The sequence below is a fragment of the Amphiura filiformis genome, chromosome 13 (assembly GCF_039555335.1).
Source record: "Amphiura filiformis chromosome 13, Afil_fr2py, whole genome shotgun sequence".
NCBI classification, from domain to species: domain Eukaryota; kingdom Metazoa; phylum Echinodermata; class Ophiuroidea; order Amphilepidida; family Amphiuridae; genus Amphiura; species Amphiura filiformis.
Genome location: NC_092640.1, coordinates 41,215,933 through 41,243,638, shown reverse-complemented (window position 1 = coordinate 41,243,638; position 27,706 = coordinate 41,215,933). Strand labels below are relative to the sequence as shown.

The window sequence follows — 27,706 nt, the reverse complement described above, 5'->3', positions numbered from 1 at the left end:
CCTTTCATATTGAAGATATGGATTTTTTCCCAAAAAAGACCTAATTTTTTTTGGTGTTTTGGGAAAAAAAATCCATATCTTCAATACGAAAGGTCAAAATTTTCAATTGATCGTCGGCTTTTCATCCCACCTACACTTTAAGTATAAATCATCAGATGTATTAAGTTTACTTCGAGTATTGTTAAATATCAAAAATATCAATTTTTAATCATTTACCATAAAATGTGTATTACATTGCGAATTTCAAAAAATCAAACTTATTTGATATCAGAAGGACATTCTTCGTATTCAGAATGCAATTCGATATGTCTGATGTGCTCTAATGTCCCACAATAAATACTGTCCAAACGGTCATACCCCATTCCTTAAAGGGATTTTTAATTGTTTATTTTCTTATTTGTGCCCTTACGTCCCTTTTAAAGGGATATTTATTTATCGACATGAGGGCGCTAGATCGTGATAATTGTCTGGGTAAATCCTCGTTCCTATTAGGATATACGCTCTATCGTTTAACATGCGATTGTATACTAAGAAAAGTGCGCCCCCCAAAGTGTGACTGATTAAGGCTACAATTTGCGCGCAGACGAAAACACTAAAAAAAAATCAGCAGACGACTTTTTGGCCAGCTGATGGAGGAGCACGAATTTTTGTAAGTGCAATTTGATCCAAAGAAACTTATAATTTACAATGATTCAACTGTATCAGAAATTATTTATAAAGTTTAACATATGTTTATTGTTTTTTTTTGTGCAGTTTAATCAGTTGTAGCCTAGCCTGCGCTGACAGTAGGCCACTATTTCATGATTTCTCAGGGCATTTTTAAGCTTCCCTCAACAAGCTTAAGTTCAACTTCAACTTGAAGTTCAAGTTCAAGGCAAGCACATATGCATGTATGAGCATCCATGCATGCATACACATGTACATGCAATGATGAATATATACAGTCTGTTCACATTATAAGTACAAACCAAATCTGTGGCATCGGGGGTCGATGCTTTTGCCATGTTTGCGTAAGCCGTACCATGCACATGCATGCATGCGACGTGACACGTAAAGAGCGTGGGTGGTGCGCTCGGCAAGTACAAATCGCACAGCAGTTCATGAATTGGAGATGGACCTTTTTCTCAGACGTCACCAATCAATCGATATTGGGTAAATCGAACCCTGCCTACTTCCCTACCACCCAGAACCCTACCCCGGCCCAGCCACCCTTACCCCACCACATCCTACCCCACCTCTTCTTGTACTGACTAGCCTGATCAACGTTGTCGAGAAATCAGATTTTAATCAGTTATGACGATATAAATTACCCTGACATGTTTCTATTGCATGTACACTCCTTCAAAGCATGAAAGTACTTTCCTTATCAAGACCAGTGGCACCTGTCTCTAATGATGATTTTGACTTTAGGTTCACTGTATTTTGAATGTTTATAATGCATGTAACTTTTTCATAACGTTTGTATTGTAACTTTCATTTCATTATTTTAATAAGCCCCCAAAACTAAATTTATAGGCTAGGGCTAGGCCTATATAATATAATATTATGCATGTTTTGTGAAAAACCTGATGATTTGACTTTGCCTTTTTAAAAATAGGTAGGCCTAAATGGTGTACTGGTCAAGCCTTAATATCCAAGGTATACACAAGTACAATCACTACAATGGCAGTTGCAACAGCACAGAGAACCAAGGAGAAAACAGGAGAGGTGAGTTCAATCAGTTCATGCAAATTTATGCAAACTATGTACAAATGTAATTTTCAAAAACTGAGATGAAAGTTCATTCAGTAGCTATCCATGAAAAAAAGCTTATTAGTTATTCCCCAAATTTCAGTTGATTTACATATGAACCCACGCTTTAGAAAGAGTGGGTTTGAGGGTCCACAAAATGCCTAAAACTAAAAAGTACCAGTCATTGCCAGTGGGCTATATAGAAGCCAAAATGACTTTTTTGGTTATTTTAATTTCTAAAGTTTTTTTTGTTCTATGTAATCTATCAACATGAAATGACAACATTTTTGGCCTGGTGTCCGAGAAAAAAGTGTGCAGCGCCCTCTTGTGTCACCATACCTTATCATTGTGGAGGGAGTGGATTCGAGTACAGGATCAATCAAAGTAGTCCTTTTCTGGCATGTTGCTATGATTTTGGTGTCTAAATATGTATGAGCTCAAAATGGCTAATTTTGAAAGTTGCATAAATTGGACATTGCGTTTTCTTAAAAATGGAAATTTCGGGGGCAAAATTGAGCATGAGGGCGCTTTTCATGATTTTTCGCAAGTTTACGTCCATTCGCTGTTTTTAAGTTAATAGCTATGACTATGTAGATGATCGCTAACTAGTTCAAACTGCTCAAGAAATTTAAGCATTTTATCACAATTAGTTTGTCCGTAGCACTTGTTTGAATGTTCCTTCGCTACTGCTATACAAATACATGGGGGTCAACGACCTTTTATCATGTACAATCCAATGGTGGCATCCAAATGATCGTTCCGATGAGCGTTGCGGACAAACTAGTTACTTCTGCTAAAAAGCTCAAATTTCTCAAGCAGACCAAACTTTGGTGTATCTTCATATATGTAAACATTAAAACACAGAAAGAAAGAAAATCTGTGCAAAATCTTGAAAAGCGCCCTCACGCTCAATTTTGTCCAAAAATAGCAATTTTTAAGAAAACGGAATGTTCGATTTTCATGAAACTTTCAAAATTAGGCATCTTTAGCTCATTAAACATATAATTTAGACACCAAAATTATAGCAATATGCCAGAAAATGAGTACTATGAAGGATTTTGTACTCAAATCCACTCCTCCACAAAGATACCTTGTGACACAAGAGGGTGCTGCACACTTTTTCTCAGACCCCCTGCCAAAAATTTTGTCATTTCATGCTGAGATGGTTATAGAACAAAAAAACACCTGTTTAACAAGCAAAACAAAGTATGAGCCATCTATAGCCCACTCCTACTAAAAGGGTGGGTTTGAAAAATTTCTAGTTAGAATGTGTCCAAATATAAAGCGTGGTCACTGATAAAAAGGGTGGGTTTAGAACAGGGCCGTAGCAAGGTTGAAAAATGTGGGGCGGCCATCACAAATGTGGGGCGGCCAAAATACAAATATTTGCCCAAATTGAAATAAAGATATAACGAAAAACATAACTAATTTCTCAAAAAGTGGGGCGGCCATGGCATCCCCGGCCGACCCGCTTGCTACGGCCCTGGTTTAGAAGTCAACAGTTGCAATCTCAACGCTTACTGTAATTTCCAATTGAATGACACTAAATGAAACACAAAGAAATATTGAAATCCCATTCTGGTCATCTAAAACTTCAATATGTAATTCTCTTTGGATGCAAATCTTCACCTCCTGGACCACCATAACCACTTTAATGATCAGTAACCACACTTAGAAAGGGTGGGTTTCAGAGTTTCGGTATAAAGGGTATAAAATAAAAAGGGTGGGTTAAGTGGGTTTGAAATAAAAAGGGTGGGTGTGTATCACCACTGCCAATTATGATTTAGATTTTGCATTCAATGCATGATTGCTTTGGTATGTTCAAATGAAATGATCACATTTTAAAAATCCTGTGAGAAAATATGCTTGCTTTGAAAGTTAACATTTTTCTGAAATTCCAAGTGTATTTTTTGATTAATTTTGCCATCTTTTGCTTGTTCAATATTGATCTTGCTAGTTGTTGTGAATTTATATGTGGTTCAATGCAGTAAGTTCACATGAAAAATAAGAAACATCACAAGCAAATCGAAAAAGAAAAGACTGAATTTGAATGATGTTACTGATTTTTTGGCAGTGAAAAGTTTATACTTGGATTATATTGGGATGTTCCATTTAAAATCTACACTATCCCTGAGGAAGATTTTGGAAATATCTTCCACAGAGGAGCATGAATTTCAAAGGGAACACATTAACAGCTCCATTTGAACCCCTCCCTCCCTCTGTTAAAGATTCAGGTTGAATTTTTCTCATAGAGTGTGCTAATTCCATTTGAAATCCATATTCCCCATGTGGAAGATATTTGCAAAATCTTACCACGGAGTGTGGATTTTAAATGGAAAAGAGGCCGTCAGCCTTTTCCGCGGGAACCGTCATCTTTTGGGTACTGCCGTTCTGCATGTCATGCGTTAGACATTACGCCCCCGATTACGCGGAAGTCGCAGCATGTGACGCACCTCTTCAGTCAAGCGTCAACGCGATCATCTTAGCAAGCAACAAGGCACTCCGTACCCACAAGATGGCGGCGTTGACATCACAATGACTACCTCTTAACCTCTATAGCCCATTTGGCAATATGGTGTGATCACAAGGATATTTACCCGGTACATCTTTTTTTTTCAGTGGTCCAATATATTCCCACCAGAACAACTGTCTGAAACACAATCAGCTCTCTTTGTGAAGAAGCTAATGGCAGTGGCAGTATCCAACATCACCTACCTGAGGACCATTTTTCCAGAGCATGCATTTGGTGATCGATGTTTAGATGGTAGGTTTTATTTTTATTTTTAGTTTCTTTTGTGAAATAACCATGAAAATGTTTTTGATCAGGTTTTATGCCAGTACTGATGGCTGGTGTCAAGGGGGATTTACATCCTACCCCTAAAATGTTGTCAAGATTTACACATCTTTTCCCTACCCCACCCCGGAAAAAATATTCCTGGTGTGTCACATAGCAAATAGACATCTAGCCTAAGCTCTTTTGCATGCATGTGTTACTTGCAAACTGGAAAGTTGTAAGTCATAAATAAATACACACATTATAAAAATATTAATTTAAAAAAAAGGTTAATGGTGAACTTCAGATTTTTGCTATTCTGTATTTTCCTTTATTAAAGATTTGAATTTAAAGATTTTGAGAGATGATAGCGCCTGTCCAGGAGCCTGCCAAGTTATCAAATGGGTAAAAGGATGTTTTGATGCACTGGACAAGAAATATGTAAGTATGTCTAATGTCTATTTATTCCTTGAATAAGTTTTTTTATGTTTATAAAAACTACAATATGTAAAAAAATGTCACAAAAATTGGTTATAGTTTAATATATTCAAACAAATGAAACATGACATTGTGCCTCGTTCAGGTACCATCCTCATCATTGGTGTGGGTTGCAGCCAGTCTTGCGATGAGCCTCCATTTGCATTGTGCAGATTGGGTTGCAGTGTATGTGACCATTCCCATCCAGGATTTGATGTTCGATTCCCATGATGTTCGTGGACGTTCTTTGCCTCCTTTGTGCCAAGCCAGGGAAATTTTGAATACTATTGCATTTGATAAATTCAGAAAGCAATTTGAATAGAGGAAAAGTGCTTTTAAAATAAACAAAAAATGTGTTCCAGTTACTTTGCAGTTATGTATCATTATGTTTCTCCTAATTAATTGCATTGTTTTTACTTTGTTTAACAGCTTCGAGCTCTTGTTATTGGGGTAAGTATTCAAAACAATTTGAAGAAATATGGTAAACTAAAGTTGCACTGTTAGTTATTTACTTATTTTTAATATTTACCACTTTATTCGGGTTTACTGATCATTAGGCCAAAAAAAAAAAAAAGGTTTGTCTCACGAACATTTGCCAAAAAAGCTAAGTGCTATGCTTTTTTTTTTTTTTTTTTTTGGTTTAGAAGCTATGCTAATCGTTTTTTTTTTTTTTTTTTAGCCTGAGACAAATGAAAATCACAAGACAGGTATTGGAAACTACAAGTGGTCTTACAATGAAAGAGAAGCAACAAATTTACAATGTTAATATTCTGTAATTCTTCGCCCGACACCAACTCATTTTTAGGGCATTCAGAGTAACCGAATCGGCGCACCGATGCAGTGCCCAATTCCTCAGCACAGTCCCCCTGTTTTAACTATCTGAATCTGAACAATCATGTTGAAATAAAGCGGTAAAAATTCGTTAAAAAACAGCTACAAAAATACAAAATTTATGAAAACAACATGGCTTCACTCGATCGCAGAGTTCTCCGTGAGGCTAAGTCCTTTTATATTGCATCCACTTTGCTTCGCCGGCTTTACGCTCCGTGCCGTTGCAAGGATGGCGTGAAACTAGCGAGACTGAGGCTACGGTGTGGGTTACGGGCTATCTGCAACACTAATGGCATCGCGCTGCCTGACATTTTCGATGGTTTTCTGACATTGAGGAATTCATTTTACTACGTTGGTCGAACTATCGGGAACCGGAAAAATCGGGAAAAAAAAACCTTTAAAAAGGCGGTCAGCGCGTAGACAAAGCGTTGTATCGCTTTCACATACTTATCTTGTGCGGGTTCGTGAGACAAACCTTTTTTTTTTTTTTGGCCTTATCACATCTATTTCTTCTAAGTTTCTTATCATGGTAATGGTTGGTGCTGATAGTTATAATATTAAGTTACTTGGCTTTTTATTTGTGTGTTTTGTTTCTAAAAGTTGGTTACATCCAATCAATGTCACTTAATTGGCCTCAAAACAGAATTTTGTCAACTGAAATTCATTTTCCTTTTATTTTATCTTAGATATATGTTGACCCAGATGATCCAGAGGTAAGTTCAACTTAATTTTAAATTACCATAATTTACTAAAACCAATAGGAAGTCAATCATTCTCATAGGACACAGTTCTTTAACCCCAATAAGCTTGTACAAAAATGGAATAACCTTTGAATGTCCTGGGTACAAGTTCCCAATACTTCTTAGGATCATTGTGAATGTCAGGCCTTAACATAAACATTAACACAAGATTCCTGATGTTTCAGCAAGCAATAATGTCACACAGTCTGCAGTAGATTTAAAACACCACCACCAGAATTTAGCTAATTTTGTGTATTTGGCAACAAAAAACAAGTTCAACAGTGTTTACGATCCACGCTAGTCCAGATTTTGCATTTTGAGATACTTTGTTTTAAATTTGATTTTGCCTGAAAGTGTTGAAAAAATTCAGAACATTTTTAAGATATGTTTGCAAAAAGTGATGCACTTTTTGCCAGTTTTTTCAAGTTTTCTGTGATCAATTTGGTCTCCAGAAAAAGGAAAAAAAAACCAAAAAACAGACCGTCCGCCTGTATAACTGGGTTTTTTTTTTGTCGCCTTACAGTGATTTACTCCAAACCTAATCATGCATACCAAAGTAAAATGTATTTTCTACCAATTGCTACTCATGTATCAAAATTGATTACTTAGTATTAATATTATAAATGTCAACCATGTCACAATATATCTATATTAGATGTGTTTATTGTATTGATTGCTGACATCAGTGCATTTGATTAGTAATGGTTTGAAATCTAGCCCTTTTAATTTATATACAGAGCAGAAATAATTGGATTTTCACTGTTGATCTCATTTTTGAAAGGGAAGCCGACAGTGAGCTGGAGAAATGTGGTCAACCAAAAGTAATATGTTGGTCAGAGGCTTCAAGATCAAGGTCAATGAGAAGCTATCGCACACAACAAATAACACTTACACATCATGCATCCATTAACAAATTATACAAATGTGTGCAAACAAACTCAGTGGCATAGCCAGTGGGGGGAGGTGTGACATGACCCAAAACAGTCCTTGATGATATCTTTTTTTGGTACATTCACAAATTTGTGCCCTACCCCCTGTTCCCAAAACCTGGCTATGCCACTCAAAACATTCACATTAACCACCCCTGGGGCACCCCCACCCCCACACACCCGACGTAGTACTTTGATCTTATAAATATAAGTCTGCTTATGCTATTTAATGAGTTACCATTTTACAATTTACATGATTTATTTGGTACGTAGTTGTTGAGAATAAAGCATTGCTATCTACTGAAGATAGCAGCCTAACCAAACCAATATACCAACCTAGAAAAAATATATCTCAGAGCGACCCTAGACTTAGTGGACTAAGCCCTTAATCCTAAGCACCGGGAAAATGCGCGATTTTTGAGAGCAAATTTCGCGCACCAGTTTTAGAAAATTCGCGATTTGCGCGATTTGTCCATAATATTCCCAAAATGTGTGCATTTTCCCAAAAAAATTCAAATTTGTAGTTTAAAAAAAATGTTTGATGTTTTCTTTTTTTCCTCGGAAATCCTTCCATGGCAGGGTGGAATTTCAACGCGAGTCGACTCGCGCAGAGACTCCCGTAAAATGCCTTCAGTCAACTTGAACAGCTCATTCACTCAGCAAACTTTCGTTCAAGTTCAACACCGGAATTCAACCACAGATTCTCAACACATTGAGAATCGCGAAAACACAACCAGCTTTCAACTCCGCTTATTTTTAACAAATTAATCAATACTACTGATTAATCAATAAAAGTTTCTAACCAATGCAGTGATTGGACATCTATCCACTAACAACACGATAATCAGCCAATCATGTTCTGATTTCTATACACGACGGCACTGCAACCTGAATTGTGTGCTCACATCCGGGTTCATGTTTACGACTGTCAAAATTGCACTGTGCTTTTTTCTGCATGGATTGTATTGCAGATCGCCATGGATTCTTTCAATTTTAGTAAAAACTTGCATTTTTTGGAAAATGAATACTTTAAAAATGGATATCTTAGAAAAATTTTAAAATTTGCGGCCGAACCTAAAATGCGCGATTATACCCAAAATGTGTGAATTTCGGCGTTTTTTGCACATCGCGAATTCTCCCGGTGCTTACCTTAATCCTGACTCTAAAACTTAATCCTAATCTGTGGTAGTGGCAGTTATTCAGAAGTCTTACCAAAAATCTAAATTTTTGATATCTGTGGAAGAGAGCAGAGTGATATTGCTTTCTACTTCTCACTATGGGATCTATATAGCAGTCTAAATTTAATTTTGGTAATAATACTGGTATAATCACTAAAGATTAATATCTTTATCTGGTGTTCAACAAAAGATAGCAGCATAGTTATTATTGCCAGATCTACTGAGGATCAGAAGTACACCTAGCTGTAGATCTATCAATGACAGCAGCCTTTTTGTAATCATAGCTATCTACTGAAGATAGCAACATGATATAGTGCTTACTTGTGTTGTATTCTGTGCTCTCTCTGATGATATGGCATCAGCATAATTATTGCTGTATGTATCCTATCATTGATAGCATAGGAAAGAAGAAGTTAAAACTTACTGCGAAGTGCAGAGTGCAAGAAATATTATCCTCACACTTCTTATTAGATATTTCTCTGATATGTATCTGATTTGTCTTTTACAGACTGTAATTGAGTCTTACACATTCAAGTTTAGTTACACAAATCGTGGACCAAGTATGAACATCTATAGGTAAGGGTTAGAATAATACTATGTTTGTAGAAAAAAATGAAATTTAATTTTCACCACTAGTATGAATGTCATTACAGCTTAAAAGAGATAGGTTTCAGTATTTCATTCACTTATTTAGAAATGTATGCTAGAATAAATTGTTTGTGAAAAAAAAGATACCTGTATCATGTAAGTGTACAGTCGATCACAGTTGTAGTATCATTTTGCCAGTTGCCAAATCTCATATTTTAAATAACGCACAAGGCACAAAAAATGTTTGGTTCTCCTCCATCACCTAAACCACAAAAACTAGAAAAACATTTTTTTTTAATAATATGCTTTTGAAAATCATGAAAAAGATTTTTTTTCTTTCAGAATTGTCACATTTAAAAAGTTTTTCAAAAGTTAAATATATTGATCTTCCAAATTCATGTTATTGTACTACAGAAATGACAAGAAGATTGCAGGAGCTCAGACTGAAGCAGAAACTAAGAAAGCAACCATCCGTCTTTTGCGTACAATTGTTGTCCTCACACAAACTCTCAAGTCTCTGCCAGATGATGTCATGATGACCATGAAGTTACTTTACTATGAAGATGGTAATTAATTTACTCATCTTATCTGAAATTCTAACTTAGGCTATAATTGATTTCAGCTTATAGGCCTTGATTTAAATTAATTTACAAGAGTGGGTAACTGGTTTGTTCATGGATTCAAGCATTTCGTATTTTTGTTTTTTACTGGGGGGGCAAGAGTTCTGACTGGGGCCATTTTCCCCTCATGCCCACAACCCCACCCCCATCCGTGGTGCCGCCACTGGATTCAAGAAAACTTAAATGTTCTAAAATCCTTTTTTGGACAGCAAGTTCAAAAGTTAAGAGAAAACATGTTTTTAAAAAAGTGAGCTTTTGGAAACTGCTTATAACCACAAAAATAGCCTGTATAGAAAAGGTTTTAGGGCCTGAGCTTCCAATGCTAGCAGGATCTTTATCAAAGTTTTTTTTCAATTAAAAAGATTACAAATAACAAAGGAAGTTATGGTTAAAAGCAACAATATCTTCTAACAAAATCCCTGTTTTTTCTCCATTAAAACAGTAACACCACCTGGATATGAGCCACCAGGCTTTCAGGCAGCTGAGAGAGATGACTTTTCTTATGAAGAGGAACCAATGAACATCAAAGTTGGAGATGTGTCTACGGTAGGGTTTTGTGCAACAGTGTCATTGAATACTAACTATAGAAGATTTTCTGAAAAAGCAGAAGAGACATTTTCTTCTTAAGTTTCACTGGTGAAATTGGTAAATTATAACTAAACTATCAAAGCTATTAGATTGCATTTATTTTGCTATGAATACATTGGTCATTCATTGATTAAAGGGTTAAAGGAAAGTAAGTTGTTAAAAATGTTTTTGACATTAAATTTACTATTTTATTATTTCATCAAACTGAAAAAGAATATTAGTTAACCTTTACAAAGACAGACATTTAATAAGAGATCATATACAATTTACTTGGTTAAAAAATGAACCAAAATATTTTGTCTTTTTACTGTTTATAATTAATTTCAATTTTCCTATTGTATGGACGCATGCATTATTTGTCTTGTTTGTGAAATTGTATCTTCTTCCATGACATTTATAGATGCATGTACTGTATGTAAATTTACATGTTTTTTCTTCTTCTTTTCTCTGGTCATCTCCATGAATGTTGTACAACCAAGGCGTTCCATACGTAAGTATACTTATTAAGTAATAGAATGCTATCACAGTGATGTGACTCATAGTACTACACTAATTACGGTTTACTCTAAGTATGTCATGCTATTGAGTTTCTTATTATTCTACCAGGTGCCTTGTTAGACAAATTAAAGGTGAATTGGTTAATTTGTAGACAGATTATTAGAAGAGAAACTTACATTTTACATACGAACAATAAGAGAGATCACACTAGCACTGCTATCTTCAACATTAAAACAGATATAAAGCAAACAAATACTAATTTAATTTTAAAATCCAGAGAATTGTAGCATTTTTGTCTAATAATTTCAGTAGGAATTATATTCAGTTTCATGAAAAACCATGAGCTGTCATTATTAAATAATGTCAATTGATGAATTCTTGTAGTTTGACAAACATTTACAAATATGTCTTCATGTTCCTTGAATTCAACCCTTTCCCATTATAAAAAAACCACACATGGAAATGTCATAACAAACGAGGATGCATTTATACTGTATGATTTTTCTAAATGAGTGATGGACATTAATAATACCAGATATGGAACTCTCATTAGATGATGCACATTGCACTGGTTTTCATTTACCTTTAGACTCACTATATAAATCGATGCAACAACATACACATGTGTGTTGCTGGTGATACAACTTTGAAGGGGATATGCGCTACACCATTGTTCTATTCATGTCTTCCAAATTTGTCAACACTTTAATATCAATCATACAGCGAAAGCTTAAAACAAGTAAAAAATTAAATTTCCCCAAGCAAACAAAATTAAATAATAAAAAAAACCATGCCAAGCTCATTCTAGTGCACCCCTGACTTCCATGGTAAGTTAATTCAAAAGTTGTTTCATATAAAACACTGATAAGTTTCATTTTTCATTAATAATTAATATAATATCAAGATTGACTTTTTCCTAATGAGTACAAACAAGTTCCACAGAAATCTCAACATTGTGCATGTATAAATTGATTTGTAATGGTGTGTGTAAATTAAAGTTAAATTCAGATTCCCTTTTACAAATTAAGCGTACTGCTAGCCGTCCAGCGCGTATTATTTGCACAAGGTCCAATGCACACGCTTGACGTCGCGCGCGTATATGCGATGGTTAAGCTGTCAAATGAAATCTGAATAAGACTTTAACTTTGCATGGGTAACTAACTGATCTGAGCGGTATTTCTACTATTTGATTATGATGAGATAGTAATACCAAATGATTACAGATGGTCATTATAGCTTAAGGCATATAGGTCAGTCATGTAGCTTCAGATGCCCTAGTTAAGTTTTATCATTTAGTACGTCCATGGTTTTATTTAAATATTTAAAGGGCATGTTAAAAATACTTGCCTTATAATGTAGACAAGTAATATTCATACAAAAGATGGTTTCTTTTCAAAAATCTGTGTGCCAGTTATTCTGAATCAGTTTCTTTGATGAACCACTAAGATATTTAATGTTATTTATCAAAAGTTGCATGTTCAACTTCACTCATTTGTTAAGTTGAATTTGGAAAAATTAAGATTGGACTAAAACAATTCATTTTGAAGGTTTCAGTGGGTTCGCCGTTGGAAAAGTTTAAAACTGTCAAACTTAGCTCTGACTTCTTCAAAACTATTGAAAGTTCTGCATGTAGGCTGTCCCTTATTTATCTAGAGTATCATTAATGTGGGCTGCCCCTTGACCAATGATAATAGTAGAATGCCCCTTTCCTACTAAAGTTCCCGGCTAAAGTTTCAGTGTCTCTGAAATGCGAACTGCCCCTTGTCCACTTAAAAGTTGGTGGCTAGGAAGCAATTTAGAATGTGAGGATTTGAAGAAAAGAAAATTACCCCCAAAAGTGAGAATTTCACTGTGTTATAGAAGACATCAACATCATTGAGATATTATAAAAACTATCTGTAGATTCTGAAGAAAAGTGGAGAGGTGGAGTAAAATAGACCACAAGGCCTGTACCATAATACCACAAGGTCTGTGCTGTAAAATAAAACCATTTGGCCTATTTAAAATAGCCTTATAATGGTCTTATTTTTATGGCACACCTCCACCTTTCTTTGGAATCTACTTATAACTTTTACTTCATCTCAACATATCTTTCAGAAAGTTTCTCATCTTTATTATAAAAACTTAATCAGTAACAATCTTTTTTACAGAGTGAAACTTCGCATCAAGACTGATTGTAAACAGTTTGAACTGAAAGAAGATGAGGAAGAAGAGGCAGCTGAGGAGCAGATGAATGAGGGAACTAGTGTGGTCAGTGATGCTGGTCTGGATCATGAGGAAGAGTCACAAGATATGGTAAGCAGTGGAAGCAAATATCTGTCTTCAAGGGGGGGGGGGGCAGTTGGTCTGAATTGCCCAAAAGTGGCTGAAAAGCACAAGAAGTTGCTCATTTTGCCAAAAGGTGGGTGTTTCCTCAAGGATTGATGCCATCTGATGTTAGCTGTTGCCCTGAAATGAATGCGCAAGAAAAAGATGAAAGAAACTTGTGTGAAAGTGTAATGTCAATAATTGCACATGAAAAGGCTAGTTTTGGCTAAATTTGATGGATTGTGTTTTGAAATACCTGAGGTGGTGCAGAGAGGGTGTTCTTCCCCAGTCTGGGATATGGAGATATATTTTTTAGGATAGAATAAGTTATCAATCGTCAAAGGACTGAACAATTTCAGCACCCTATCCATGAAGTGGTTTTTAGATATGCAATGACTGCTTTGGGGGCTACTTCGTGAAAGTGGGAGAAAATTACTTGCAGCCCCATGTATTTTGAGTCCTGAAAGGTACAAGTTTTGACAAAAATCTCTTTTGTGCAAATTTTTTGTTTTTGGGGTATTTTACTGGCAGGGTGTGAAACTTATCAAGGGGGAAAATATGGGGTGTTGTAAAAATATTGTTACACATAATGTGTACACAGACACTCTTAGTCTCATACTTGAGAGTCCCCTATACTGCTCGGCATTTTGAACGAATGAAAGTTTCAGATAATTCAAAACAAAAAAAGAAATTCACAGCCACAAAATAACTATTGATTTAATACATTAGGAGCGGACTACTTCTGAGAGAGATGCAAAGAAGACAAAACAAAAACAGAAGGAACCTGTTGCTGCTGATAGTGCCCCAGAAGGTACACCCAATGTTCCAGGTATGTGAAGTATTGGATTTTATTCTGTAATAGATTACTTTAAAACCATAGTAGTGGGCTACTGCAAGAAACGATCAAAACAGGTTTCTGGAATGGAGAAGAGGTGATTAAAACGTAGTTCGTCAGTGTTGTCACCTTGCACATGTTGCACCAGAAACATCTTAAAAGTTTCAATCAGAAGAGCTCAGAAGGCTGCAGCTGAAATAGAAATTTGCTAAATTTGTTAAGATTTCCTTTTGACATGGGGGAATGGGGTTTGAAAAAATTCTTGAAGTATAGTGAATTCAGCACCTGGAAAAAATTCTTGAAGTATCGTATAGTGAATTCTGACGATATAATAAGATAATAATTGAAGCTAAACTGTTGAAATATGGTGCAAAAATGGAATAAATTTGTGCGAAGCGCTTTGGTGGATAAAATGATCAATTATGAGGTTAATTTGGTCAGAAATCCACATACAGGTGTCAACATTGTGGGAATGATGGTATGGACCACCCACTCTGGCAAAATATTGGGGGGATTTATCCCCCCCCATCCTTCCCAGGATCTATGCCTATGTATATGATTATATGAAAGATGTTTTATGTTATGTTTTTGTTTCCACATCAGGCAAATCAGATGAAGCAGTTGCAAATACTCCAGCTTCCCAAATCAGCGAGGATATGGCTGAGTGTATTGTCAGGTGTCCATGTGGATACAATGAGGTATGTGTGCTCTCAGAGGCAGGCCCGTACGCAGGGGGGGTGCGACCGCACCTCCCCAAATTTGCAAAAGTATACAAAAAGTCCCAAAATTTAAGAATTTGCGAGCGTAGCGATCAAACAAATCAGGTTTTTTACGTTTTTTTGGTCGAAAGAGGTCCAAATTTGGGGGTAAAAGTCCACTTTTCACAAAATTGCCCCCCCCTTGGAAAAAAGTCCACTTTTTCAAAATCAGCACCCCCCAAAAAAATCCTGCGTACAGGCCTGCTCAGAGGTGTTTTCGTGTGAATGTTCATACATGTTGGTTATTAAAACAGCAAAGTAAGTTTAAACAGTCATTCAACACAAAATTATTGAGAACTAGCCTCAATATTTCGACATATGACACATGTCCTCATCAGGAGAACTCTAAAGATGATGCAAAGGAGTTGACTTCACGATTGACCTGAGATGACCTTAGGTCTAATCAATGAAGTGTACATACAAATTAGAAGTCACACGCGGCAACTCAACCGTGACCAGGGCCTCGAAATCCCAACACTGGTCGAGATCCCGGTATGAGATGCCGGCATTCTTAAATGCTGGGTAGGTAACAGACTTGCTGTGGAGGTGAGACGATCCCCACACAGCAACGTTTCACGGTGGATTCTGGCTTAATCACTAACGAAAGAGAGATGGCCACTCCGTCCTCTAAAATACAGGTTCAACTCCTTTACCCTCCTTACCTTTACTTTACATTGGTAATTTCATTATTTTGATGTTTTATATTTCAGGATGATGGCCTGATGATCTGTTGTGAGCAATGCAAGTATTGGCAACATGCTGTCTGTTTTTCCATTCTATCAGAGGATGATGCACCTGAGACACACTTCTGTGAAGAGTGTGTCAAGGTAAAGTTTTGTTTGTAACTTTTTGACCAAATTTATATTTCATATCATTCTGAATGAAATCAAGTTCATTAAACTGTATTAGCAATGCAAACACTTTAACAGACAAATGATAATATTATTGTGATGTTTTGTGCATGTTGATTTTTGTATGTTAAAATGAACCATATTGCGTGACACTAATTTTGTAATTCACAGGTTTTCCTTTGGCTTTATATGTTTGTTCTGCCTGATTAAGAATCAGAAAATAAATGAAAGTTAACATGCAGGGAATGAGAATTTTCAGGTTTTTACCCAATTTCAGCGTGTTTCTAATCCATCTTCATCATCAGGTGCCAATGGAGTTGATGGAGAACTGATATGTCACCTTATTTTGGTCAGAACCATTTCAACATGAATAGACTGTCAAAGATCAGATAATCACTATTGTCCCCAAATGAATTTCCATAAAGTGAATAATTATTACATGGCTAGATGATAAAAGTTTTAATATTTTTTTCCAGGCTGGAGGAGAAAACTGTCATCCAACAGATCCTTACCTTACTGCTCTTGACTCAGTGGCTGTACAAGCTACATGTTTGTGGCGTAGGGCACTCCTTGCTGCTACTGAGACCAATCGCATCTTGATCCCCAGCTTTGCTAGGAGGCTTGGGGTAGAGGGAACTGTAGCTTCAGGATTGGTGAATAGGATGGAAAGAGAAGGGTACTGTGAACCAGCTAAGAAAGGAAAGAGGTATGTGGTAATTTAGAATTGGAACAGTGAAAAATATTGAGACAAAAAAGTCTGGTGACTCCATTTGAACGTGGAAGTGCTTTGTGAAGTTGTTGCTACCTCAAATACAAATCTCTTTCAGGGTTGTAGCTAGACCAAGTTGAGTGCCGGCTAATTTTACTATCAAAGTAGAGTGCTGGCTCGGGGCACAATTTTTAGCGAACATGAGGGATCGGGGAAAAATTTTTATGGGTTTTTTGTTTTTTATGATGAATAAATCATTTGTGTGGAAAAAAAATATTTTTTTTTAGTGGCGGTCGGCACCGGTCCGTGCCGGCTACCCCGACCGGCGTGGCTACAACCCTGATCTCTTTCCAATATACAGATGCTGTTGAAGTAGAGAATGGCCATTCCAGTTGAAATCCCTATACCCCCTGTGGAAGACATGACCTTAATCTTCCACACAGGGAGTGTGAATTCCAGATGGGTGGGGTTGCCTGAATGGGCAACTCCTTTGAATTGGGCTATTCCATTTAAAATCCACACTACCACAGGGGAAGTATGAATTTCAACTGGTATAGCAGCTCCATTTCAAATACCCCCTTGGTGGAAGATTCAAGTTGAATTTCTCAGAGGGTGTATGAAATTCAAATGGAGCTGCTAATTTGTTCATTCCAGTTGAAATTCATACTCCCACTGTGGAAGATATTTCCAAAATCTTCCACGGGGGTAGTGTGGATATTAAATGAATGGAATAGACCAAATGTGCATCCCCTGTGTGGAAGATTAAGGTCATGTTTTCCATATGAGAGGGCTGGTATGGATTTCAACAGGAATAGCTAGTGGAAATTTCAATTGAATGAACACAGCCTGACATAGCGTGACAAATTTTTGCGTACAATGCGTGACTGCATGCGTAACACGGAAGTGAATTGTATCCAAGATCATGCGTTTGCGTTGTAGTGTGAAATACGCGAAATATGATCGCGGTTAGATCGAATACAGCTGTTGCAAGCTGTGTTCATTCAATTGAAATTCTTGGTATACTTATACTGTGAATGAATACTGATGTTTGTATAATTTCCTTTTATTAAATGACACAGACTTGGTAAAGCTGTAAATAAAGAGAAATTGATGCAAGAAGGGCTCAAGAAATATTTTGATGGGAATGGAGGTATCTCTCCGGAAACTGCAGAAGAGCAAACAGAAAAAGTCAACAAAGATGAAACAAAGGAAGACAATAATGCACAGACTAATGCTAATGAAGTAAGTTCAAAATAAAACTAGTGAGTGTGTGTTTCTGTGTTGGTAAACACTGTCAGTTGGGAAAACAATGAAAAATCCGTATGATGTCACAGTAGAAACACACACAGGAACTGCTATCATCCATGCTAGTTTGCTGGGAGGTGTTGATAGATCACAAATAAAAAAAAAAATGCATCAATGATTTCCGCAGTAGAGGGTGTATTTAAAGGGGTATTTGCCTGGGACACATCATCAATTCCTTTGTGGGTATGTTACCCTGAATTTGGAAGCTGACAGCGTATCGGTAAAAGGGTATCTTTTGGAGCTGCTACCGGTCAAAATCAAGGGTCTTTTTTGGCTTTCTGGTTGAAAATCGCCTGGAAAAAGTCAGCAATTTGAGGAATGAGCAATTTTAGAAATCAAAATCAGGGGTCTTTCAGCAGTTCAGGATGGAGTCTTTTGGAGCTGCATGGTCCAAAAACAGGTCTTTCCAGAGGAGCATACCCGTATAGTAGTTTTATTACATTATATACTTTATATTCACACAATGCTTGAATAAAACATACAAAACAATTTTCTCTTGCACATCCAAAGCTGGAAAAGCTAACCCAACAAGCTGCTGAAATGGATGTATCTGGTCGTCACACCCGCACTCGAGGTCGCGGCAAACGAGGAAAGTCAGAAAACGCACCTGTAAACGAGAGTCAAGTTGCAAGCACTAGTGATCAAACACAACAAGAAGTCAATACTGGTCGAGGAAGGAAAGGGAAGCAAAGTAAGAAGAGGGCTGTTCCTGTAGATGATGATGTAAGTATGACAATCTGCCTCTGCGCACTGCCAGTGAGGACTAATGATTTTTAATGCATTGGATGTTTTACCAATGCAGTGTTAGTGGCACTTAAGCTTTTCCCCCAGTTGCCCTCCACCCCCATTCATAACCAGTAACCAAAAACCATAGAAAATAATGCATTTGGGGCAAAAAATGCAAATGTTCAGATTTGTAGCATTCACAACCAAAAATCATAGAAAATCTTTTGATTTGGGGGTAAAAAATGCAAATTTTTCAGATTTGGACCAATATTCTGGGAATATTTTGTCACAAACCCTTACCCAACATTGACAAACTGACCCTCACTGTGCATGGATGGTTGATGTCTTTAAAGTACAGGAATGTGCAAAAGTTAGTCCAAAAGAGGCGATGAAAAACTGCTACACAACAAGAGCATGTGTTTGAGGTTTGAGATTGAAACTGAAATGTTTTAATTGAAAGTGCAGGACACTAATTTGACTTTTAAAGATACTAGGAAATATTCTAAAATCTTCAAATTTGAGGGGACCAAGGTTGTGAACCCAGTGGCATAGCAAAGGGAGGGGGGGGCATCTGCCCCCCTGTGAAAAGTTTTGCCCCCCCTGTGGGATGGTGACCGCCTTGACATTTAAGACTTTTGTGTTTCTGACCAAATTTACATTATATTTTGCCATTTTAACCTAAAAAAGTGCGCAAATTTATTCACTTTCTGTACCATATTTCACCATTTTAGCTTCAATATGGCAAAATTGTTCGCACTTCACGCGCATTTGTAACATTAACTGATTTTGTCGCCAAAAGGTGCCCCCCTTCAAATTTGTCTTGCCCCCCCCCCCTCTGAAAAAGTGCTGGCTACGCCACTGTGTGAACCCTACATTGTAATTTGTTAATGACTAGATATTGCTCTTACAGTTGTTTCACATTGTAATGTTGTGTTTCTTTCTTTTGCATTTGTTGATACCAGGAATATGAATTTGATGTGTCTAACAGTCAAGACAGCACCGTAGGCAACAGGGATCGCAAACGACGCAAAGCAAGTGTTGTTAGCAGACCAATCCTAGTTTGAAATTAGCTTGTTTCAATTTCTTATAGACACCTCAATTTGAGTGTTTTCCCATTTTTCAGTTTTCTAGTGTTTTTGCAAGTGTGCACTGCGCACTTGTTCTTGGTAATGAAGCAGAGGTTTAATAGGCATAATAGGTACATTTGAGAATCAGAAAATTGATAAAAGACCCATCCAAAGAGATTTGACTGGGAGAGTATGGACTCTGCCATTTTTGTGTGTGAGCTGAGGGGAACATGGTGTACCTCCATTTTTAGACATGTTCCCAATAATCCTTGATTCCAAGTATATGCATATTTTATGTTCTGTGCATAATAAGCTAAATATTCCAGTTTAAATCCATACAACCGAAGACAATGGAAGACATGACCTTTTAAAATCTTCCACACAGGGAGTGTGAATTTCAAATGGGGTTACCTGAATGGGTATAAGATCCATTTGAAACCCACTCCCCCTGTGTTGGAGATTAAGCTTGTGTCTTCCAAAGGGGTGTATGGATGTCAACTAGGATAGCCCTTTTAATGCTGAGGCCATATTTTGGTCCCCATGCCTAACAATCCAATACACAGCAGATACCCTGTCAATGACTGAAGAGGTTCTATTACCCCATGCAATACAGAGTGTGTGGATCCACTTAGTCTAACCTCAAGAGCTGGAAAGGTAACTCACAGACTTCACATTATAGCAATGTGAGTGATCATTGGTGATACATGAAACGTACATCTGTACATAGTGAACAGAATGTTCATTGATAGATATCAGGTATATTGTATGTCAGGTAAATATTCATTTGATATGTCTGACCTTTCTTGATGGAACAAAGTGAATGAGGTGTTCGGTTTTAATGTTTATTCATATCACATGGTAACTACTATGCAAACAAGAAAATATATTGATTTGGATATATCATGGGCAAAAAGTGAAAAATTGAGTTTCCATGAGTACAAAATTAAGTTAAACATTATTTTGTGCACCTGCTAGAAGTTACTAGTTTTCTGAATGACAATCCACTGAGAATTGCTGGTAGGCATCCAATGGTACGAGTTGCCAGACTTCAAGTCCATCCAGTCACTTGAAAAATATATATGAAAGATTAGAATTTTGTCAAGAATCTGTGAATCAACAATAATATTTCTTGCGTAAAAACAAGATTTGCATGAACCAAAGTTGATTCGCCCAACTGTAACTTTTCAAATCTTATGCAGGAAATTGTGAGAATTATTATGACTCCTGCAAAATGACAAATTAAGATTAATCATCATACTGTACCTTAAAGGAAATCTGTACCATAAACTAATCAATGGCTATATAGTTGCAGCAATAATAAAAACTACAAACAGTAAAAGTCCCAAGCTTAAATACGTCCAAATAAAGGAGAAATTCTTAATTCCTTACGACGATTAGCGGTGAGTTTTGCGATCCATGGTGGCTGCCATATTGATACCCGATGTATTTTTATTACGCTGTAACATAACCCCGATTTTGAAACCCAACGAAATCCGTGCCACCAGCCTCGTCCCTCGTGAATTTTGGTGACACGAAGCGAATACTACCAAAGTTCAGATTCAACATTCGTTCAAAAGAAAACGCGATAATTTCTACCCATAAAACTACAGAAGAACATAAACAAATGTATTTTAAGTAATATTTATGATCAACAATGTCTTTTGAGAACGAAAAGTAAAAACAGCACTAAAAACCATAATTCGCTGTAGGGGTCGCGAATGCCATACAGCAACACACGCTCGCCGTGGGTCTGTGTGAAAGGTTACACTACCGTTTGTGGCAGAAAGGATTCACAAGCAGCTATCATGCGGCTCCCTTGAATCGCAGAAACGAAGGATTAAAAGTGCTTTTTCTTTGTTAGGAATATTCCGAAATTCATTTAGAGCGTCTGGTATGTTTAATTTAGGGGTATATAACTATATTAGGGAGTGTTCATTAATACTTTGGTAGGGGGGGCTGGTCTACCTCAAATTTTTCGCTCGAAAACTTTTTTTGACCCCCCCCTCGATGGACCGCTAAACTTTTTGACCCCCTCTTTTGACAGACAAAACTTTTTTTGACCCCCCCACCCCATTTTCAGTATAACAAACATACTTAGGCCTAATAGTGTTGTCATTGAGGGAGGCAAATGTTTGAAACATTCCTGGTGGAACAATTGCGTATGAAATACAAGCACAAGGACATGTTCATTTTATACTTAATTTAGATTTGTCCCAAATCAGGGTGTTTATCTGATTTGACAGGGATTTATGAAATAGAGGATTTATTTGGAGGTTCATAGGCACATCAGCATTGGATCCGTGGCTATTATGACAGTACAAATGTGCGCGAACCGCAAGCATAAAAAATTTGGCCATATTGAAGCTTGAATGGTCAAAATATTGTTAAAATTTGAACTAATTTATGCAAAAAGCTAAAATGGTCAAATATGAGATTAATTTGATCACGCAAATGTACACAGGTATCAGTTTTGGCCCCCAAAGACCGTGGTACCTGGGCCTGTGCCCACTCTGCCCTATGGCAAATCTACCCATGGGCCTATGTGTACAAAATAATTTTGCAATGAGAAAAAGTAAACTGAAGTGTGCAGTTTACGTGCAAAGAAATCCAATTTATTTGCAATATTTTCTTGATTTAGTTGTATTTTGATCAGATTGGTACATAATCATAATAAGTATTTTGTAGCCTACTTTGAAGAGATAAAATTCTATGATAAAAAGTGCCAGTATTTCTTAGACCAACCCAGATGTTGCATGTTGCTGATCATCTTTAATATTATATTAATGAATAGATATGTGTACCGTGCACTAAGTGTCATCATTTTTTCAAACAAAAGCACTGAAAACTCAAACTTGCTCATGTTAAAAGTGATATAGAGGGTCTCAAGCGCCTTGAAAATTTTGGGTTTTGAAGAGGAAAACTTTTTGGCCCCCTTTCCTACCACCTAAAACTTTTTGGTCCCCCCTCTTTTAATGTCCAAAACTTTTTGGCCCCCCTCCTTTTTACCAGCCCCCCACCAAAGTATTTCTGAACACTCCCTTAGCCATTGATTAGTTTATGGTACAGATTTCCTTTAAAATTCTAAAGGTTCATTCACACTTCACTACAATTGCATTATGTTGCAGTAAATCCACAGGGTTAGTAAATTGGCTGTAAATCCCATGCAGCAGGTTGCGGCAAAAAGTAACATAAAATCAACACTGCACCTCAACGCAAGAAGCACAAGTTAAAATAAATTAATTTAATTTTGCTGCAGTGACCACAATGTACAACATGAACACAGATCGGGATCATCTTCATGTCTTAGTAATGTTTGTCATCATGCAGAAATTTGCCCGGGAAATTTGCAGTGCAGTGCTGTGATTCACTGTAGCGCAGGACAGCACAGTATGTAGTATAACAAATTGGTTCTTAATTGTATAAATTGTAATGCACTGCAACAAAATGCAGTGGTAATTTTCACAGATGCAGTGAAGTATGAATGAACATTAAACCTGCATGGAGGGCAGGGAATGAGCCCAAAAATAAGGGTAAGTTGCCTGAAACACCAGGACAAAATTGTGGTGTATGATTTGTATGTTCCTGCAAACCTGTTTTTGGACAGCTATAGTTTCATTTAGTAAAAGCAATATAGCGGCAAGAATGAAACCAGCCTGATTTTGCTCTGCTTTCATGACCAAAGAGTTGGTCTGCAAATGAACATTGTTCCTGCCCGGTATGTACATGCATCATGTTTTTGTTGTGGACCTGTTCTTTGAAAATGGGTACTATCAAGATTTTAAGGCAGCAAGTCTATTGAACAGAGAAGTGGTCATGCTGTTGCAAGCCCAGGTTCCAAGCATTCAATAGATCCCCTATCTCTTAACCTTTATCAACAGTACGGTCAACCTCATTTATGATCAGGATCCTATGATATGATGTAAGCAGTCCTGAAACTATTTATGCTTTTAAAACGTGAAAAAAATGTAAAGTATGTTTTTAAAAAGTAATATAAACTTATTTATACTTTTAAATACAAGAAGAAATGTACATTTTTTCATTCTAAAATCAATTTTTATTATAAGCTATACTGAAGTTCCCTTTTGTGAATAAACATAATGTGTTTCAGTTATTGTTAAAATATTTATATAGTGATAATTATGTGATTGAAATGTTGATTATCGTATTCGTTCCATTAACCACCCATGTCTCTATAAGCGCCCACCCATTGACTCATTATGTGCAGGATCCCTGCAACTACATACATGTATCAAACACAGAAGAGTTGACAGAACCATACATCTACACATAAAATCCACATTCTGGATCATTTTTTACGTATGCAATTATGTAAACAATGTCAAAAATAAGCGCCCACCCAAAATGACTTTGTTAAGCGCCCTGGGTGGTCAATGGAATGAATATGGCACTATGATTCAAATGAATGCTTTTGTTGTTGTCACCAAGGGTAATTGTTTTGAGATGTAAATACATGTTAAAGTTCAAAACTTAAGATAAGAATGAATTTGATAAAACTTGATTTAACTTAAAACTGTTACTTAAACAGTAAAAAAAATAGGATGTGACAACTTGTTGAATATGTGGTGATTACAATGTGTTTTATAGATATAATCCATTTTCAGGGATGCATCATTGGGAAAAGAACACCATTTTATACTAAATTGTTATCTTTTCAAAACAATCGGCATTTGTCAGATTTCCTGTTGAATTTTCAGAATTCAGGCTCATTGATTGATATGTTGTTTATACAAGTGGAGGCTATTTATGGCATTAATGGCTATTTTATCATGATAGTTTCCTGATTTGCTTACTGCTGTTTGTTTCACGCTATAATGCTGTTCTGTTATTATTTTCTATAAATTTGATATTTTTTATTGTTTGAAGCCAACATTTCATGGAATTCGTAAGTTTGCCAAGAATACTATTCATCTTCATAACACATATCAGGTTTGGTTTTAGTGCTTTTCTCATCTTGAGCTATAAAAACCTAGTACCGGTAATTGACTTGCAAGGCCAAGTTGCAAATTTAGGTTTTACCCTTGCATAATTCTTGGAGGAGATTTCTGTTTTAAGTTTGTATATTTGAAGAATTTTAAAAGTGCCAAAAAAGTTGTTTTAAGATTTTACATACAACCGAACTGTTTTGATACCAAAAATATTTTAAGTTTATTATCACTGTCATAAGTTTTAAAGCTTGTTTAATTATTGTTTGTATTTGACAGTGCTCTGGGTTAAGATTCGGATCACTAAAAATCGGATCCAAATAAGTGTGTGCTCTGTGCTCAATGTATCAATATTACAAAGACAAAGTGAATGTAATAAGTACTTAATCTAAACTAGGATTGCTCCAATATATTTTGTATATAACATTAACTTATTTATTTGTATTATATGTATATATTATGTATTGTATCATAATTAACTTATTTATATATTAACTTATTTATATATGTAGCAAAAAAGAAAAACTTAAAAGGCTAGAAGAAAAATGTCAAAAAACAAAAGAAAACAAAACCTAGCCACTATTTATTATAGAGAAGTGGAACAATCCTAGTTTAAATTGAGTCACATTTACTTATTAATCTAGTCTTTACATGCAGAAAATGATTTTCTTGCTTTTTGTGCTCAAAATTGTTAAAGCTCCAAAAAATGCAAACATTTATTGTCACATACAGTTATTGTAGAGCAATACTGACCAAATTTGTCTCTTGTCTAAATTGATTCATTACATGCACTTATAAATCAGTAGTACAGTACGCATAGTGACCAGATTTGTTGTTTGTTTAATGTTTCTTTGAAAAATCATGTTTTTCCTTTCCACATCTTTTTTTAAAGTTACATTTTGTTCAAATATTTTACTTTATCATCAAACAGATTCATGACAAAGGTACTGCATTCGACCTAATTAGTGTCCCATGAGCTTTAATTCAGTCAATCGGAGGAGGGGGTTACTTATCAAAATGATAAAATTAAATTGAAAGTAAAAAATGGGAATTTACATGCATAAACATTCAAAATACAAATAATCTAAAGTCAAATTCATCAGTGCTGGACTGGAAGGTATTAAAACTACCTTAAAAACATTTAACAGAACTTAGCTGCACAGGTGCATTGAAAATGGGGTGCTCGAACAGTTGCCTAAAAAATTCCATAAGGGATGTAGGTCAAATATGGAATATTATACAATATTTGATAAAAAGCAAGTTTTGATATTTTGGCATCTTGAATTAGCGCATTTGATTTGATACATGTACTTTGTTTTCAATTTTAATAATCAAGTTTTGCTTTAATTGTATGTTATGAATATATCTTGAAAATCAATAATTTCCTCTTTACCTATCAAAACAGGTTCATATTATTCCAAGAACTGTGTGTTCTCACATAACATCTCCAATGTTTCTCAGGTCATTTCTAAGTACATGTGTCTTTATGTAGAAGAGATAAGAGCCTAAATATGCGTCTTATCCATTTGTATATTTCTCTACTGATATGTGTTTAATTTTAATATAAACTGAGCTCAAAAAGAAACTTATAATTTTTCACAAGGTCATATCTTAAAATTCTGTCCATCAAAATGAACCAAATTACACACAGGCTTACTTCAATACTCTATTCTAAACACATGTCAGTAACCAATCAGTTATCCGACTGATGCAACAGCAAAATGCACTGACATGGAACAACTTCCTAGACCACGTTCACAGCCCAATAATTGGCACCCAGCACAATAAATCTGTGAGAATGAGGACAAGATCCTTGCACAGGTGATAATTCCCAAGGAGTAAGTGGAATAGTGTGGAACCAGACCTGTTTCTTGAAGCAAGTGCGTGAAAAGCAGGAAGCAGCACCATTTCATCATCAGGATCTTGTCCTCATTCTCACAGATTTATTGTGCGGGTGCCAATTATTGGGTGTGTGATTGTGGTCCAGGAAGCTGTTCCATGTCAGTGCATTTTGCTGTTGTGTCAGTTGGTTAACTGCTTGGTTACTGACATGTGTTTAGAGTAGAGTATTGAAGTAAGCTTGTGTGTAATTTTAGTTCATTTTGATGGACAGGATTTTAAGATATGACCTTGTCGGATTCACAAGTTGTGAAAAATTACAAGTTTCTTTTTGAGCTCAGTTTATATTGATCAAATCTGTAGTTTGATCATTAAATAAAATATATATTTAATCATCAAACAATAATCATCAAAGCTGTATTGATGAAAATACACCCTGAAAAGATGATGAAATACACCCTAAAGAGATGAATAATTGAAAGTTTGTTTTAGAAGTACTTGTATATAAATGAATGTCACAGTCATAGTAATTTATTAAATTAATCAGTTTTAAATGTAATTTGTTTCCTGTTAGCATGAAACTCTGTGTACAAAAAGTGTACCCCAGACAAAATTATATTCTGAATTTTGAACAGTTTGAATAAAACAATCAGATGTTGCATTACTGTGTTAAGTGTGGTTTTATAATTATGTGGTAAGGTGAGGATACATATGTGACATGATCAAGGGGAATGAGTCACATGTCGACCCTGGTCGAAAATGAGGTTTACCTAATTATGTTTCTTAAGAGGACAATTAGAGCTTTCTGAAACTGAAAACCCCTGTTGATACTTCTTTTCTTTGCAAAGTTACGTCAATTTATCAATCGCTGAAAACAATATAAAACAAAAGAATTTGAACACTTTCTTTGCCAATATCTCAAAATCAATATTAGCGACATCCGACTCATTTCCCTTGATTGTGTCACATATAATGATTCAAATGCTAATCTCCCAAAGTATCAGCATCCGGGATCAGCATGTGTGTGACTGGGCTTTGCATATATGGGTTATTCCAGTTGAAATCCATAAACCCCAATGCAAGACATCTTAATATTGCATACAGGGGTGTCGCCCATTTAGGTGAACCAATTTGAAATGCGCACTTCCGGCATAAAGGTTGTATGGATCTCAACTGGAATATCCCATTTTCAGGCTCGTGTATACCCAAAGCAGGAAATGCCAAAAATTGTTAGAGCCAATTAATTCAAAACTTGTTTGGGTGATGATGAGTGAGGTAAATTTTGTAGTTAATCTAAGATTTCAAAGATTTGCTTCAACATTTCAGAAATCTGGAAAATGTACTTATTTTTCCAAATTTTTATAGGAATTCAAGTTTTAAACACAAAAAAATGACAGTTACATTTTGTGTCAC

The 27,706-nt window shown here is 36.0% G+C and overlaps 1 protein-coding gene across 1 annotated transcript; it reads left to right on the top strand.

The window, feature by feature from the left end:
- Positions 1–1,610: 1,610 nt before the first annotated feature.
- Positions 1,611–19,877, top strand: LOC140167287 (uncharacterized). Its single transcript, XM_072190618.1, has 17 exons — positions 1,611–1,707; positions 4,351–4,495; positions 4,845–4,945; positions 5,411–5,431; positions 6,499–6,525; positions 9,168–9,235; positions 9,662–9,813; positions 10,310–10,413; positions 10,935–10,945; positions 13,104–13,248; positions 13,990–14,089; positions 14,699–14,793; positions 15,564–15,680; positions 16,181–16,410; positions 17,493–17,655; positions 18,229–18,441; positions 19,407–19,877. Exons 1-17 carry the CDS (start codon positions 1,663–1,665, stop codon positions 19,506–19,508), a joined length of 1,839 nt encoding a protein of 612 aa, XP_072046719.1. The 5' UTR covers positions 1,611–1,662; the 3' UTR covers positions 19,509–19,877.
- The last annotated feature ends 7,829 nt before the right edge of the window (positions 19,878–27,706 follow it).

Excerpts from the sequence above, each read along its gene's own strand:
- LOC140167287 (XM_072190618.1), top strand. The coding sequence starts at position 1,663 with ATGGCAGTTGCAACAGCACAGAGAACCAAGGAGAAAACAGGAGAG. Across the intron at positions 6,526-9,167 it reads TTGACCCAGATGATCCAGAG|ACTGTAATTGAGTCTTACAC; the intron begins GTAAGTTCAACT and ends TGTCTTTTACAG. Across the intron at positions 18,442-19,406 it reads CTGTTCCTGTAGATGATGAT|GAATATGAATTTGATGTGTC; the intron begins GTAAGTATGACA and ends TGTTGATACCAG.